General features: G+C 24.1%; 1 protein-coding gene across 1 annotated transcript; it reads left to right on the top strand.

Moving 5' to 3' along the window:
• Nucleotides 1-471: 471 nt before the first annotated feature.
• LOC122721794 lies at nucleotides 472-2,128 on the top strand. Its single transcript, XM_043950711.1, has 4 exons — nucleotides 472-788; nucleotides 877-1,003; nucleotides 1,077-1,370; nucleotides 1,664-2,128. The coding sequence occupies exons 1-4, from the start codon at nucleotides 472-474 to the stop codon at nucleotides 2,126-2,128; spliced, it is 1,203 nt and encodes a 400-aa protein (XP_043806646.1).
• Nucleotides 2,129-18,105: the final 15,977 nt, after the last annotated feature.

Below are 18,105 nucleotides of genomic sequence, written 5' to 3'. Positions count from 1 at the left end.
TAAACGATCTTTTAATAGATATGAGCCTTTTGTGCTGGGAGTACAAGCAATACAAGTGATATATACTTCGTATCCTAGCCTAAAGCGAGATAAAATTGAATGGTGGGCTGCTGTAAAAGTCAAAGCACGTTCTATGATTCAACTTCCAACACAAGAAAATACACAACCTGATGAAGAACCATTTCAACAAGATGAAATGGAACACACTGCCATTGTTATTGAAATTGATGATTCAACACAACAATTAAATGATCCAACTGGGGATGTTATTGAAATTGATGATGGTGAAGAAAATGATGAAGATGAAACTATAATAGCAACAGAAACGGACGATGATGATGATGATGATGATAATAATGACTTAGATGTAGATAGTGAATAAAAGGTATAAAATAATTGATATCTATTTTTTACTTTCAGTTATTAAATATATTAACTATATGTGATTTGTTTAATGTAAATTTATACAGGATGAGAGGACGAGGACGTGGATCTTCATCACGGGGTCGAGGAGACCATGGCAGGGGTAGTGTCCACACAAATGAATCAGAAAATATCAATCAAGATTTGGTACAGCACACTGCTTTGATTCCTAGACCAGACCAGGGTGAGAGATCCACACAGGGTGTTGCATCATCCACTCCTGCTTCAGTGCACACATCTGGTACTGCCTCAGCTCCCATAGGTTTGCCACCTATTCCACTGATGGCTGCATCTGCATCTGCATCTGCTTCTGGTAGTTGCGGACCCACAGGATACAGACCATATATTTCCTTAGTAAACTCAATGTGAGTAAAATTTATAAGTATTTTTAAATATGCATTTAATTTCTATGCTTATTTCAATATAATTATTTTGTCAATTATTCTTCTACAGCATGCAGCCTTCTGATCCGATTGCTAGGCGGATTACATTGATATTCAAGGAAAAGTTAGTAGCAGATGGCTTTTGTTGGAAAAATGTACCAGAAGAGGTTAAAGAATTCTATTGGCAAGAATTTAAGGTAATACAAATTTTACAGTACATGTAATTATTTTTACTGTGCATTATTTGTCACTAAATATGAGTAATTACAGAAACACTTCTTATGGGAGGAGGTAATAGAGCAGCTTATGAAGATAGCTTGGAGGAAGAAAGCTGCCGAGCGGTATCGTAGCCTTATGTGTAGCGTAAGGAATGGGAAGGAGAAGAGGCTATCACTGACAGAAGGAGTAATGGATGCATGGCAATCCGCTTGGGGAGCAACTGAGTATAAAGAGAAATGCAAAAAATTCTCTAATAACAGAAAGAGTGAAACAGGTGGGCAAGGCGCTGGCCCATCAAAACATTGTGGAGGATCCATATTTCAGTATAGACATCAACAACAGATGGTATGTACTATTCATTTTCACTTAAATTTTTTCAAATGCTTTAAATTTTATAAAATTTGTTGTGAATTTATATTGAAGCATGTTATTACTATTTATATTTTACTTGTAGCGCGAAAGACTAGGCAGAGATCCTCTACTCATGAGTTATTTGAGGCTACTCATAAAAAGAAGGGTACCTCAGAGTTTGTTGATGCACGCTCAAAGACCATTCATGTGAGAAATTAAATAAATTTATAGTAAAGTATTTGATTTATTTTTTATACTGTTATATCACATGGTATCTTTTTTTGAAGGACCGCTTTCTGACTTTGAAAGAGCAAGCATCACAGACAGATAATGACAGTAGTCAAGCATCCCGCATTGATGAGGCTCAGTTATACTTTGAGGCAGTAGGTGGAGAGAAAAAAAGAAGGGTGTATGGTCTTGGATCACAGGCTTCAGTTTTCTTCCCAAACAAGACTTCTGCTAGTACATCCTTCACATCAGCTCAGCAAAATAAGGATCTTCAAGATGAAGTGGCTGATCTCAGATGCAAGGTACAGGAGCGTGAGGATAATGAACAAGTATTGCGTGAGCAAAATGTGCAGATTACCTCTGAGCTCTCACAGGTGAAGGATTTACTTATGCAACTTGTGAGTCAAAGGCAAGGCATCCAGCCTTCAGCTCCTGGTGAGGGAACTTCTGCACAGCCTCCTGATCAAGCAGATGAAGCTAATGATGAGGACGAGGACGAGGACGAAAATACTACACATTTATAGTTTCTTTTTTCATTACATATATGTACTAGGATAATAAATAATTTGTTAATTTTTTTAGTTTAAAATTGCACAACTTCATACTTGGATATATGTTTGATTTGATTTACATAATATATGATATTGGATTTGAGTGCATTCATGATAGCTATGACATTTGGTTTTTACATTTTGTTATTGAGATGAGTTGTAATAGGTGAGTGTATTTACAGGTTAAATTGTCTGATTAGATTATATAATATTTTATTGTAATTTTATAAATAGTAACGGATTAGTAACGGATTAAGTTGTTACTGATCTGTTAAAAATAGTAACGGAAAAATATGTTATTACCTTTTCACAATTAGTAATGGATTTTTGTAACAGAAAAATCCGTTACTAAAAAAATCTGTTACTAAAACCAACGAAAAGGAAATAATATTTAGTAACGGATTTTTCGTTACAAATCCGTTACTAATACATTAGCAACGAGGTTTGCTGTAACGGAAAATTTCCGTTATAAATCCGTTACAAAATAATTTTAATAACGGATTTTTAATAATTAGTAACGAAAATTTCCGTTACTAATCCGTTAAATTTTTGTAGTGAAAAATTTGGATGATGCCGGCAATAGTCACGTGAAATAATCACATGCTAAAATAAAAATTAATAAAATTATAAGATTTTTTTATATATGTTTTACTCTTTAAAAATTAATTAACTACAAATTTAATCGTTTTACAATATTAAAAATATATGATTGAGTTAAATTTTTCCAATAGCATTAGCTTAGTAATAGAGCATTAAATATGCAAGCATGCATGCAATAACAAAGTCATATAGTGGCCAAAAGAGCCAATGGCCACTAAAATTTTTTTAAATTATTTAATAGTATTTGATAACTTTATCTTTTAACTCTAGATAAATAAAAGGAAAACTATTATTAAATCTCTAAAAATTTTTAAAATTTTATTAATTTATTCCTATTTAAAATTATACGATTAAAATACCTTTATATTTTTATGAAATTAATTTTTTTAATTACTTTATCAAAAAATATTATTTAATACTTATAAATTTAAATATTCATATTACTTAATATCTTTACCTATATCTATTTTTAATTTTTTAATAAATTACTAAACAATTTAATTTTATAAAATATAAAAATATTTTAAGTGATTTTGATATTAAAAGGAAGTAACAAATTTTCTAAAAATTCTAAAACTTTTATATTCTCTTGTAAATAAAACCGCAACCACCCTTATTTTTTTATTCTTTTCCAATCCAAAAAATTAACTTTTAATTTTAAAGTTTTCTAAATATATTATTCTTTAATTTTTTAAAATTTTATGAGGTAATTAATTTATTCACTTATTATTAAGAAGCTATAGTTATTTTTGTTCACCCTTATTTATGTTGAAATTATATGCTAAACAATTTAAATTTATGAAAATAAATTTAAAACTTTTAGAAAAATGGAGTTTTAAGTAATGTTAGATTATTTAATAGTTTTTATAAACTATTTGGATTTACAAAAATAATAAATTTAAAAATAAATGAGTTTAATAAATTATAAGTTAAAATATTTTTTTAAAAAAAATATTACATAGATAAAATTAAATAGTATTTATATAAGTAATAGATTAAATATTTAAATTAAAAATAATTTTAAAATAGGTAAATTCAATGAAAAATTTATCCATGTAAATTTTATGTGATTACTCTGAAATTCAACTTGAAAACTTCATATCAAACTTTTTGTGAAGTGAGTAAAATAAGAGAAGTTATTGAAAAAATAAAATTAGATCCCTGACTTAAATTTCTGGATTTACTAATACGTATATATGTACATATAAAGATTAATTAATTAATTAGTGACCCTAATAAGTAATCTAAACATATTTATTGTTTAAGTTATGCATGATCACTTGTTAATTAAAGAGTTAATGCATTTGTTTATTCTTTTGAAGCTAGAGACAACAACAATTGATCCTCCCAATTTCATATTGTTGAGTCTGTGTAAAGCAAGCTTTCTCTTAGTGAGAGATTTTTGCGGGGAGCCTCCGCTCTTGTCGGTGTCACGGTCGTCTCTGCTCCTCTCAGCAGCGGCAGCTCCTCCATCTTTTTCCCATAGGAGAGCTTCCTTCCTTCTCTTTTGAGTGAAGTTGTAAATATGTATTTTTTATTTTATATCGACTTGTGGACATGCTAGAGATTTTCTATAAAGAAAGAATTTTTTGTTTTCTGTTTTTATTTTATTTTATTGTGTTTTATTCGTTCTGTTTTATAATTTTTGTTCACTTTATTTTTTTACATATATTAAAAAAATAATTTTTTTAACTTTTTTATTATATCTATCTTAAAAATATTATATCTATCTTAAAAATATTAAATTTTATTAAATAGTAAGAGATTTTTTAAAAATAAAATTAAATAGAATTATAATAATCATTTAATATATTATTATAATAAAAATAATAAATAATAATTTTAAAACAACTATAATAAAAAAATAAAAATTATAAAATGAAAAGAATATGATGCAGGTTAGAGAGGTGTAGGCCAGTGCTTCCCTTCTATCTCTCTAGCATTTGAGTGTTTGGTGACACTTCCCTGACTCCTAGGCTGTGGCGATTGGAGATCATTGTAGAAGTTATTTCTTCTCTTTTGAAGTTCTTTATCTAACTGTTTTAGGTTAGACTCAATGGTGCACGTTTGGTTCCTGTTTTTTTCTTCTCCCTGTTGTAGATATTATTCTTCAAGTCAATTTTCTTATCCTTTACTCTTCAGTATGTCTTTTGGCCTTTAGCTTCTACTATTGGGTTATTTCCATTGTGGCCAGAGATCTAAAAGGGAGAAAGCGGAGAGTTGCTGCATGGATGTTAACTTCTTTTTAAGAGATACAATCAACCTAAATTTTTTTTTTTTTTATACGTTTCAATCTGTAGATAATAGTCGATAAAGATATTATGTTGGAACTCTATTTATTTAACTAGGAGTTTCTTATCTCAGGCGATCAAAATTTACTAAAAGAGACACTATAGTGATTGCTCTTATATTTTATTGATCTCGTATTGAGTCTATTTATATTTTGAATTCTTTAAATTTTAACGGATAAATTATTTGTTCAGCTTATTTTCTTTTTCATTGGGCTTTGTATGTGCTGTTTTGGACTTCTTCTTGTATTAGATCTTTGATATTTTATAAATAAAAAATATTCTTATTTCTCATAAAAAAAAAGTCTAACTAAAATATATATTCCTTTCAACTTATCTACGTGACCAACGCATTTTTAAAAATTAAATATTTTTTTTTAAAAGTAAATAATTTTTTATAATTTTTTTAAATAATTTTTTATATACGTCTTTATTGCCTTCTATTTTATCTCATTAAGAATTTCATTTAAATTTATGAAAAATTTATAAGTGATAAATTTAAAAAAAAAAACCAACTAAAGTTCAATGATTTAAATATTAAATAGTAATTTTAATAGATTAGTTATGTTGATATAATCACTACTAGAATCTAATTTGAATGTCTCTGTTGCCTTCCATATTTGCCCTCTCCATGGGAGAAAGAAATATCTAAGGGCACTACTGGTTTTCAAAGTAAATAATATAAATAAGCATATTTTTCATATGAATTATCTATCAAATCAGATGGGACTCTCATAGTTTATTCAGTCTACATTTTTATCCACTATGTGCATAGTTTGTCAAATTACACTATACTAAAACTTAAAAGATATTGAAACCTTCCCTTTCCAATGTACAAAAATAAAATAAAATAAATCAAAACCGGGACCTGAAGAAGTTAAAAAAACTTTCCAGACAAGATATATGTCATATAATATAGGGAGATTTATAATTTAGTCTCTGAGTATTGCCATTATTAATAAGTCAGTCCCTGTATTTTTAGAAATCTATTAAAACATTTTTATATTTTCTCTCCGTCAACAAAATAGTCATTCTGTCTATTTTTATCGTTAAAAATATAATAAAAAACTAAATTACCCTCATTATTTTTCTCCTCCTCCTCCTTTCTTTTCTTCTTCATCGATTATTCCTCCTTCTTCTGCTTCTTCTTCTCCTTCTGCTTCTGCTTCTTCTTCTTCTTCTGCTTCTTCTTCTTCTGCTTCTTCTTCTTCTGCTTCTTCTTCTTCTTCTTCTTCTTCTTCTTCTTCTTTTGCTTCTTCTTCTTCTTTTTCTTCTCCTTCTTCTTCTTTTTCTTCTTTTTCTTCTTTCTCTTCTTCTTCTTCTTCTTCTCCTTCTTCTCCTTCTTCTTCCTCTCCTTCTTTTTCTTCTTTTTCTTCTTCTTTTTCTTCTTTCTCTTCTTCTTCTTCTCCTTCTTCTCCTTCTTCTTTTTCTTCTTTTGAGGAGGAGGAGGAGGAGAAAAGAAAATATAGGGACTATTTCGTTGACAAAAAGAAACGATAAGGACATTTTAACAGATGTGAGAAAAGATAGGGACTATTTTGTTGACAAACAGAAACGATAAGGATGTTTTAATAGATTTCTAAAAATATAGAGATGGACGATTTCGTTGACGGAAAGACTATTTCGTTGATGGAAAAAAATGATAAGAACATTTTAATAAATATGAGAAAAGATAGAGACTATACTATATTTTTTAAAAAATAATTTATATTTTAAAAAATATTAAAAAATAATTTATTATCTATTTTTCATCTTGGGCCATAAAATTCAAAATAGCTTGATTTTGATGAAACTACAACTTAATTAATTTTATATATTTAAACTAATTTAGACTATATTTTTAAAAAAATAATTTATATTTTAAAAAATATCAAAAAATAATTTATTATCTAGTTTTCATATTCGCCCATAAAATTTAAAAGAGTTTGTTAATTTCATTTTTGTTTTGCTTTATTTTATTTGTATCTGTTTATATGTGTCTACGTTTGATAAAATTATTTTATTAATTTTTAAAAAATATTTTAATTATTTATTTTAAAATAGTACTTATTCATCTTTCTTTCAGAATTAACAGTCACAATTTTTTACTAAAATTTAAAATAAAGACTGAAAATTTAGTAAAGCAACGTGTTTCTCTCTTGATAACTTATTTAAATTGTAATTTTAAAAAATAAAGATATTAATAATATTATTAACATTTTTAAAATTTAAAAAATAAATTATTTTCTTTAAAAATAATTTAATTTTTTTTTAACTAGAGAAATATTTTTTATAAACTAATTTTTTTAATGTCTCCAAACCTTATAAAATGAGGAAATAGAAAAATGTTTTCCTATAACAAACAAAAGTTTAGTCAATTCAAATTTTTTAATAATTAAAAAGTTTAATCAAATTAATTAAAAAATAAAGTAAAAAAATGGGAAACTTATCCCCACCCATCAACTCTATGAATAAAAAGATGTAAACTTTCTTATCTCTAAAATTAGGTGATGAGAGTTTATGAAGTCCACTTTTGGATTAAGATGGTGGAAAAAGACACTGACCAATAATGGAATTATTCACTTTTGGCCTCATTTGATCTAATTGGGTGAATGGCTATTTTCAAACTAATGTGTATAGTTGTTGATGGAGCTTACACTATGTAATCAAATATGGCTATATCAAATGCACCCTTTTGATAAAATTTGATGTGTGAATCAAATAATATTGAATTTTAAGGATCTTCTCACATGCTTGCATATGAATTTTCATGTCTTCTATTTGCTGCCAATCGCTACAAAAATCTAACATAATAGATGATAATATATTAAAAATTATAAATTTATTTTAATTAGAGAGTGAGCTCCACTTAAAAATATACCAAAATATATTTTTACGAATCTCAAAAAAGTATGTAAAAAGAAAAGGGATATTTTTTTTACTTCGCTCTATTTTTTATTTTTTCTCTGTAATTCTTATTTATCCGTACTACTCTACTTCATAAACTTATATTGAATATCGAAAGGTTTTCATCGGAGGCATTCCGATAGACTCCTGAACATTTTTCTTCACGTTTTATAGAATTTTTATTTAAATTGAATATTGAAAGACACATATAATAAAATAAAAAAAATTAAATATATCAAGCGGAACAAAAGAAAAATTAAATCTATTAATAGATATAATTATATTTTAAAAAATAATTAAAATTTTTAAAATTAAAAATTAAATTAAATTAAAAAAATAAATAATTAGCTGAATTTTTAAATTAATTCAATATTATTTCTGTTTCAATTCTACTCTCACACGTACCATGGAGTATCACTTGTGAGGTTATATATGAGAATTGGCATAATGGTTTCTGACACAAAACCAATTTGTTTTATGCTTGTCTGTTGGTAGACTCGTGAATCACAAGCATACACTCAAAATATTCCATGACATTAAAAGCTAAAAATTTATAAAAAGAAGAAAAAAATTAAAAGAAGTTAATCTTTTAATATAAAATATTATTTTAAAAAATAGTATAATTGGGTAAGGATGCAATTCCTTTCATTTGGTATTATCTGTGGGATGTAATTAATGAAATCAAATTAAGGTAATTAGACAGTTTTTAGTTTAATTTTTTGTTAATTCAGTTTAATTTTTTAATTATTTGAAATTATTTTTATAAAAAACAGATAAAATTACCTATTCTATTATTTTTTAAGCTTAATTAGGAGTGAACATAATTTAGTTTAAATAGAAAAAAACTGACAAAATGAAATTAATTTAAAATTTAATTCGATTTAATTTTTAATTTTAAAAATTTTAGTTATTTTCGTTTGATTCGATTTTAATAAAAAAAATCAAAAATCAAATCGATTTTAGTGATAATAGTATATTATTTTTAATAATATAAAGAGATTAAATCATATCAATATTAAAATATTTTAATTAAATTTTAAAATATTAAAAATAAAGTATAAAAAATAAAAATTTATTAAAAATTTAAATTGATCAAATCGAATTGAATCATATCGATTTGATTCAATTTAATTTCTAATTAAAATCAGGTCAGTTCGATTTTCATAAAAATCAAAATTTTAATTTTTAATTTATTCAATTTGATATGATTTTAAAACGCACCAACCAAATACCCACCCTAAGCTTAATTTATAGAATATAATGTTTGGTTCATAAAATTTATAATAGAACAAATAAAACTTCAATAAAAATCGAAATTAATAAATTAAATTAAATTAAATCAATTTTTATTTAATTAACTTCTATATTGATTTAGTTAAATTAATATTATTTTTAATATAATTTTAATTGTTTTAATCTAACTATAATTAAAAAAATAAAAGGCAAACATATTTGGAATTAAATAATAATATTAAAAAAAATTATATTGCAATGATATGTGGGGATGACATATCTAACTCTTTTGCTTCCAATAATTTCATTAAATTATTTTTCCCAGTAGTTGATGTCAAGTCATCTTCATTGCATTATATAATAGAAAATTACCAACCCACCAGCTCAAGCTTTTGTAGAATGTTTTTCTTAAAATAAAAATGTTGTCGTTTTAATAAATTTTAATTAAATAAATTTTTTTATCTGTAAAAAACTGCAACAAAATTTAAATAAGGCCAATTAAAAAGTTTTTTTAGAAAAATTTAGATAGAACATCTGACAACAAAAAAAATATTACTCAGTCAATCCATCTGCTAGAGCATTAACAAAATCGGATATTGGGCTAAAGTAAAAAATTTTATTAAATCGAACTTAATTTATTTATTAAATAATTTTAAAAATTAAGCTTAATTTAATAATAATAAAAAAAGAAGCCACCATGAATTTCAATAAGAAAATCACTGGTTGCCACTAAAAAAAGTTTTTAAGAAAAATTATTTCATATATAAGTTGGATAAATCTTAAACACTAAGAATAATAGAATTTATGTGAAATTAACGTATGTATTTTCCTCCCTTTTCCTTTCTCTCTTTAATTCATGACCGGCCTTTTTTATTTTTTCACACAATTTTGACTAGATATCTTTAAGTGTGGCTTTCTTCTCAAACCTTCATGTTTTTTTTTTTCAATTTAACTATGTGATTTGAAATCTGTCGGCTCATTTAAATGAAAATTTATTAAAATAGAATTGTGACAATTTCCAATATTTAATTCAATAGTCCAACATGTCTCTTTATTTTTGTGATGCGCGATTGAATTTATACTTTAATATAATCTGTCCTTTTATAAGATTTTAAATACTTAAACAGTATGATAAAAAAAAAATAAAGACTTTTATGCTTTCAATTTAATAGTCTAGTCTGTCTCTTCATTCTTGTGATGCGCGATTGAATTTGTTATTTAGTATGATCTGTTATTTTATAAGATTTTAAATATTTAAATAGTATGATAAAAAAAAAATCTTTCATGCTTTCAATTCAATAGTCTAGCTTGTCTTTTTAATTTTGTGATGCGCAATTAAATTTCTCTTTTAGTATAATCTGTTTTTTTATAAGATTTTAAATATTTAAACAGTATGAGCATGACAAAGAAGAAAAAAAAGCCTTTCATATTTTTAATATAATAGCCTAACTTGTCTCTTCATTATTGTGATGCGCGATTGAATTTCTCTTTCAGTATGATATGTTCTTTTATAAGATTTTAAATATTTAAATAGTATAATAACAAAAAAAAGTCTTTCATGCTTTCAATTCAATAGCCTAGCTTGTCTGTTCATCCTAGTGATGCACAATTGAATTTCTCCTTTAATATGATATGTTATTTTATAAGATTTTAAATATTTAAACAGTATGATAAAAAAAATTTTTTTTCATACTTTCAATTCAATGGCCTTGCATGTTTTTTCATTTTTGTGATGTGCGATTGAATTTCTCATTTAGTATGATTTGTTTTTTTTAAGATTTTAAATATATATGATATGTTCTTTTATAAGATTTTAAACATTTAAATAGTATAATAAAAAAAAAACTCTTTCATGCTTTCAATTCAATAACCTAGCATGTCTCTTTATCCTTGTAATGCACGATTGAATTTCTCCTTTATTATGATATGGTTTTTCATAAGATTTTAAATATTTACAGTATAATAAAAAAAAAAGTCTTTCATGCTTTCAATTCAATAGTTTAGTCTGTCTCTTCATTCTTGTGATGAGCGATTGAATTTCTCCTTTATTATGATTTATTATTTTATAAGATTTTAAATATATAAACAGTATAATAAAAAAGAAAAACCCTTTCATGCTTTCAATTCAATAGTCTAATCTGTCTTTTTATTCTTGTGATGCACGATTGAGTTTTTCCTTTAGTATGATCTATTTTTTTATAAAATTTTAAATAATTAAATAGTATGATAAAAAAAGCCTTTCATGCTTTCAATTTAATAGTCTAGCCTATTTCTTTATTTTTATGATGTACGATTGAATTTCTCCTTTAGTATGATATATTCTTTTATAAGATTTTAAATACGTAAACAATATGAAAAAAAAAAATTCTTTCATGCGTTCAATTTAATAACCTAACCTGTCTTTTCATTTTTGTAATTGCGATTAAATTTTTTCTTTTAGTAAAATATCCGTATGATACAAAACAAAAATACCTTTCATATCATATAAGACTTAAAAGATGAAGTTGAAGAAAAAATAAACCTATAATATTAATATTAAAGTTATAATAATAACAATAATAGTAATAGTAAGAGACAAAGATATAAAACTTTATCTTTTATCTTTATCTTACCAATTATTTCAATTTTAGACATCTTTATTGCTTTTTTAGATGAATAATCATCCACCATGGTCTGGGCTCCACTTACCAATTTCATTCCAGTTGCATTATTTTAAAATTCAATTTTCTTTTAATAAATTAATTTATATTAAATATGTACACTATGTCAGTAAATTGCAATTGCATCCTCTTAATTTTGCACCATAAACCTGACTTTCTACTCTACAATCTTAACTTCTTTTTAAGCAAATGATACACATTTATAAATAATATTAAAAGATTTTAAACATTATTAATAATTTTCAATCTTAATATATAAAATAATATAATATTTAAACTCAATTTTGATAAAAATTTAACTAATTATCTTAATTTTATTTTCTAAATAAACTAAACTTTAGTCTAATTTTTAAATTCGTTCGAATTTAATTTTATTATTTTTTGTTTTGTTAAGACTCAGCACGAGTTTATTTATTTAATATATTTATAAACTATTTTATAAATATATTTATTTAATTTTAGTATTTTTTTATCTTAAATCTAATATTTATTATCATTGTAATGAGTCCAACCACTTATAAACTCTTAAATATTTAATTTGATAAAAATTTAATTTTAAAAATTTATTAATATTTGATTTAAAACTATAAAAGGTCAAAGAAATTTTAGTAAATCAAACCTAAACTATTCAAATCAATTTGGCTGAATTATTTACACCCATAAATATTATATCAATTATTTTGTAGATAATTTTCTTTTGATCGAGTTTAATTGTATGATACTTTCTTCAAATAAAATTAGTGGTTTAATTTTTTTTTTTTATTGGACTTAGGCTAGGTTCAGCAATATTTTTAAAGTTGTATTTAATATTTTGATTCAGTAAAAAATATTATTATTTAGTGATTGTGGAAATGGTGTATGAAAAATTACTTTTTGTACCGTTTGATTAAATATTATCTGAACAGTTATCCACTATTACAATGATTAACTGCTATCCACTGTTATAACAGTTAATACCTCCGATAACCGTAATATATAATCATTACTAAAACAATTAACAACTATTCAAACTGCTAATATACCGGCCATGGTTTTATACGATAAATTTTTGGATAATCATGCTAGGTATGGAAAATCTTTTAATTATCTAACCACACTTTATAGATCTCCTTGTCTCATTTTAGTAAGATGTCATTTAAGATTTGTGAACTCTATATATATGCTTTATTGGTTATGATAGGTACATTATTATTTTTATTTCACCAATAAAATTATGGTTTTTTCTTTTTCTTTAATAAGAGAATAGGATATTGAAGGGTTACAATCGAGAACTCATAAGATTTAATTAAAAAAAAAATTACTATTTAGTTTTTATAGTATAGAGAAATTTATTAGTTGATTTTTCGATTTTAAAAAATATATTAAAATATTAATAATAATAAAATTTATGTGAAAAATTATTTTATATATAAATTAAATAAATCTTAAACATTAATAATAATAGAATTTATGTGAAATTAACGTATGTATTTTCCTTCCTTTTCCTTTCTCGCTTTAATTCATGACCGGCCTTTTTTATTTTTTCACACAATTTTGACTAGCAATCTTTAAGTGTGGCTTTCTTCTCAAACCTTCATTTTTTTTTCAATTTAACTATGTGATTTGAAATCTGTGGGATCATTGAAATGAAAATTTATTAAAATCGAATTGTGATAATCTTCAATATTTAAAAAAAAATGGATGAAGATACAATTTGAATTAAAAGTCATTCAACAGTCTAATCTGTTTATTTATCTTTGTGATGCTCGATTGAATTTCTCCTTTAATATGATCTGCCATTTTATAAGATTTTAAATATTTAAACAATATAATAAAGAAAAAATAAAGACTTTCATGCTTTCAATTTAATAGTCTAGCCTGTCTCTTCATTTTTATGATGCGCAATTGAATTTATTCTTTAGCATGATTTGTTATTTTATAAGATTTTAAATATTTAAACAGTATGATAAACTGTTAAAAAAAAAGTCTTTCATGCTTTCAATTCAATAGTCTAGCTTGTCTTTTTAATATTGTGATACGCGATTGAATTTCTCTTTTAATATGATATGTTCTTTTATAAGATTTTAAATACTTCAACAGTATGAGTATGATAAAGAAGAAAAAAAAAAGCCTTTCATGTTTTCAATACAATAGTCTAGCCTGTCTTCATTCTTGTGATACCCAATTGAATTTCACTTTCAGTATGATATGTTATTTTATAAGATTTTAAATATTTAAATAGTATAATTAAAAAAAAAGTCTTTATACTTTCAATTCAATAACCTAACTTGTTTCTTCATTCTTGTAATGAACGATCGAATTTTTCTTTTAGTATGATATGTTATTTTATAATATTTTAAATATTTTAACAGTATGATAAAAAAAAAAGTTTTTCATACTTTCAATTCAATAGTCTTGCGTGTTTCTTCATTCTTGTGATATGCGATTGAATTTCTCATTTAATATGATTTGTCTTTTTGTAAGATTTTAAACACATATGATATGTTGTTTTATAAGATTTTAAATATTTAAACAGTATAATTAAAAAAAAATAATTTTTCATGCTTTCAATTCAATAACCTAGTCTGTCTCTTTATCCTTGTGATGCACGATTGAATTTCTCTTTTATTATGATATGATTTTTTATAAGATTTTAAATATTTACAGTATGATAAAAGAAAAGTCTTTCATTTTTTCAATTCAATAACTTAGTCTGTCTCTTCATTCTTGTGATGTGCAATTGAATTTCTCCTTTATTATGATTTATTCTTTTATAAGATTTTAAATATTTAAACAGTATAATAATAAAAAAAAAATCCTTTCATGCTTTTAATTCAATAGTTTAGTCTGTTTTTTTATTCTTGTAATGCAAGATTGAATTTCTCCTTTAATATGATCTATTTTTTTATAAAATTTTAAATATTTAAATAGTACGATAAAAAAAAGACCTTTCATGCTTTCAATTTAATAACCTAACCTGTCTTTTCATTTTTATAATGTGCGATTAAATTTTTTCTTTTAGTAAAATACCCATATTATATAAAATAAAAAGACCTTTCATGTCATATAAGACTTAAAAGATGAAGTTGAAGAAAAAATAAACTTATAATATTAATATTAAAGTTATAATAATAACAATAATAGTAATAGTAATAGTAAGAGACAAAGATATAAAACTTTATCTTTTATCTTTGTCTTACCAATTATTTCATTTTTAGCCATCTTTATTGTTTTTTTAGATGAATAATCATCCACCATGGTCTGGGCTCCACTTACCAATTTCATCCCAGTTCCATTATTTTAAAATTCAATTTTCTTTTAATAAATTACTTTATATTAAAAATGTACATTATGTCAGTAAATTGCAATTGCATCCTCTTAATTTTGCACCATAAACCTGACTTTCTAGTCTACAATCTTAACTTCTTTTTAAGCAAATGATACACATTTATAAATAATACTAAAAGATTTTAAACATTATTAATAATTTTCAATCTTAATATATAAAATAATATAATATTTAAACTCAATTTTGATAAAAATTTAATTAATTATCTTAATTTTATTTTCTAAATAAACTAAACTTTAGTCTAATTTTTAAGTTCGTTCAAATTTAATTTTATTATTTTTTGATTTATTAAAACTCCGCTCGAGTTTATTTATTTAATATATTTATAAGCTATTTTATAAATATGTCTATTTAATTTTAATTTTTTTATTTTAAATCTAATATTTTTTATCATTATAATGAGTCCAACTACTTATAAACTCCTAAATATTTAATTCGATAAAAATTTAATTTTATTATGTGAATTTATTAATATTTGATTTAAAACTATAAAGGTCAAAGAAATTTTAGTAAATCAAACCTAAACTATTCAAATCAATTTGGCTGAATTATTTACACCCATAAATATTATCTCAATTATTTTGTAGATAATTTTCTTTTGATCGAGTTTAATTCTATGATACTTTCTTTAAATAAAATTAGTGGTTTAATTTTTTTTTACCCATATATCTTTTTTTTTTTTATAAATTTATACATTTATTTATGTCCTTTATTATTATTCTATATTTAACGGTTAATTCAATATTTATTTTATACTGAAAACTTTATTTTGAATTATTATATAAACAATTAATTACCAACAACTAATATATAACCATTACTAAAACAATTAACAACTATTCAAACTGTTAATATACCGAGCATAGCTTTATACGATAAATTTTTGGATAATCATGCTAAGTATGGAAAATCTTTTAATTATCTAACCACACTTTATAGATCTCCTTGTCTAGTTTTAGTAAGATGTCATTTAAGATTTGTGAACTCTATGTATATGCTTTATTGGTTATGATAGGTACATTATTATTTTGATTTCACCAATAAAATTCTGGTTTTCCCTTTTTCTTTAATAAGAGAATAGGATATTGGAGGGTTAAGCTCCAGAACTCACAAGATTTAATTAAAGAAAAAAATTACTATTTAGTTTCTATAGTATAAAAAAATTTATTAGTTAGCTTTTCAATTTTAAAAAATGCATTAAAATATTTCTAACATTTTAAAAAGTCTACTAGTTAGTCTTTCCGTTAATTTTGGCCGTTAAGTATTACATAAAAGTTTAAAATGTCTCTCATATGAAGAGATTACTTAATAAATTTTTTAAAAATTTGAGAGATTAATTAATAAGTTATATAAGGGGCATTTTAAATTTTTTAAAACTTTGAGAGATTAACTAATAAGTTTTTTAAAATTATAAAGACTAAATAATAAAATATTTAATTAAAAAATTAACGAAAAAATTAAATAGTAGACTTTTAAAATGTCAAAAAGATCAACTAGTAAATTTTTCTATACCATAAAAATTAAATAATAATTTTTCTTAATTAAATATACTTAACAACATCCAATAAATCAATAAAATTCTGATTTGTTTGTTTCAAAAATTAAAATTTATTGATGTATACAACATATGGTAGCATATATTTCAAATTAAATTTAAATTACAAATTTTTAATACTTAAGAAAAAGGAAAGAAATTTTGTAACTAAATTCCAATTAAAGATCGGTAGTTTTTGTTTCTCATGCATATCTTGAATATAGATTCGATTGAGACGTGATGTTTCACGTGGATATATATTAATTTCCAGATAATGGCTAGGCTTTTTTATATAAAAAAAAAAAATCAAAAATTGAGTGGTCTTAATTCATTGTACTAAAGATAAAACCAACACCTTTGACTATAAGTGTTTCTCAAACAACCCGTCAATCTTACCATTCATTTAATCAAAACAACCCAACAAATTAAAAATTGGCAAAAATGTGAAAAAAAAAAAATTAAATTTCATTTTTTCGGTTAAAATTTCTCTTAAATTATTATTAAAATATTAAATAAAACCATCCACTACTGAAATTAAAAAATATGAGTTATAACTCGTTACACCCGCTAAGAACTTACCTTTAGAACTCCTAACCATAGCACCAAACATAGTCTTTCCCAAATTGCTCTCAACGAGTGTATTCAAATTGCACTTAATCTGGCCCTTCCTTGACAATTCCCAGATTCATATATCCTTCCCATCTAGAATAGGACTCTGAATTACTGGAGAACTTTCTCAGTTATTCAAGAAAGAGATAGTTGAATTAGCCAATTCAGCAGGAATGCTACTCTTCCTATGAAAAATTTAAAGATTCCTATAATTTTACTGGATACAAGCAGCATAATTCTCATCCTCAAAAAGTTGAAAAAAAAAATTATGAATTCCTTCAACCCAAAAACAGATCATGATACAGAGATAAACTAAAATGATTCCAACAATCTCTAGCAAACAGGAAAGCCACTAGCACATGCAAAGTATCTTCCTCCTCCCCAACATAAATCACAATATACATTCTGAGATCAGTTTTTTATGTGAAAATCAGGATCAATTCATAATTAAAAATTCTGTCACACAACTTGATAACAAATAAAAAATAATAATTTTTAAGCATTATTTTACCACACCTTTAATCAATAAATGTGACTAGAAACGGAGATTATAAAATAATAATTTCATTTAGAATACTATAAAAAATTAATGATAAGTTAAAAATATAAAAAATAATTATCTTAGTAAAAAATAAAAGATAAATAAAAGTTTAACTAAAAAATTTTTCATTATGATAAAATATCAACTTTTTAACACCATTAGGGGAAGCTAGCGCAATTTTAACAACTAGTTCAGTCGACTGAACTAGTTGTTAAAATTGCGCTAGCTTCCCCTAATGGTATCAGAGCCAATTGGTAGAGTTGTCCTGTTT

Source organism: Manihot esculenta, chromosome 14, assembly GCF_001659605.2.
Source record: "Manihot esculenta cultivar AM560-2 chromosome 14, M.esculenta_v8, whole genome shotgun sequence".
In the NCBI taxonomy this organism is placed as follows: domain Eukaryota; kingdom Viridiplantae; phylum Streptophyta; class Magnoliopsida; order Malpighiales; family Euphorbiaceae; genus Manihot; species Manihot esculenta.
This window is presented reverse-complemented; position numbering and strand designations above follow the sequence as displayed.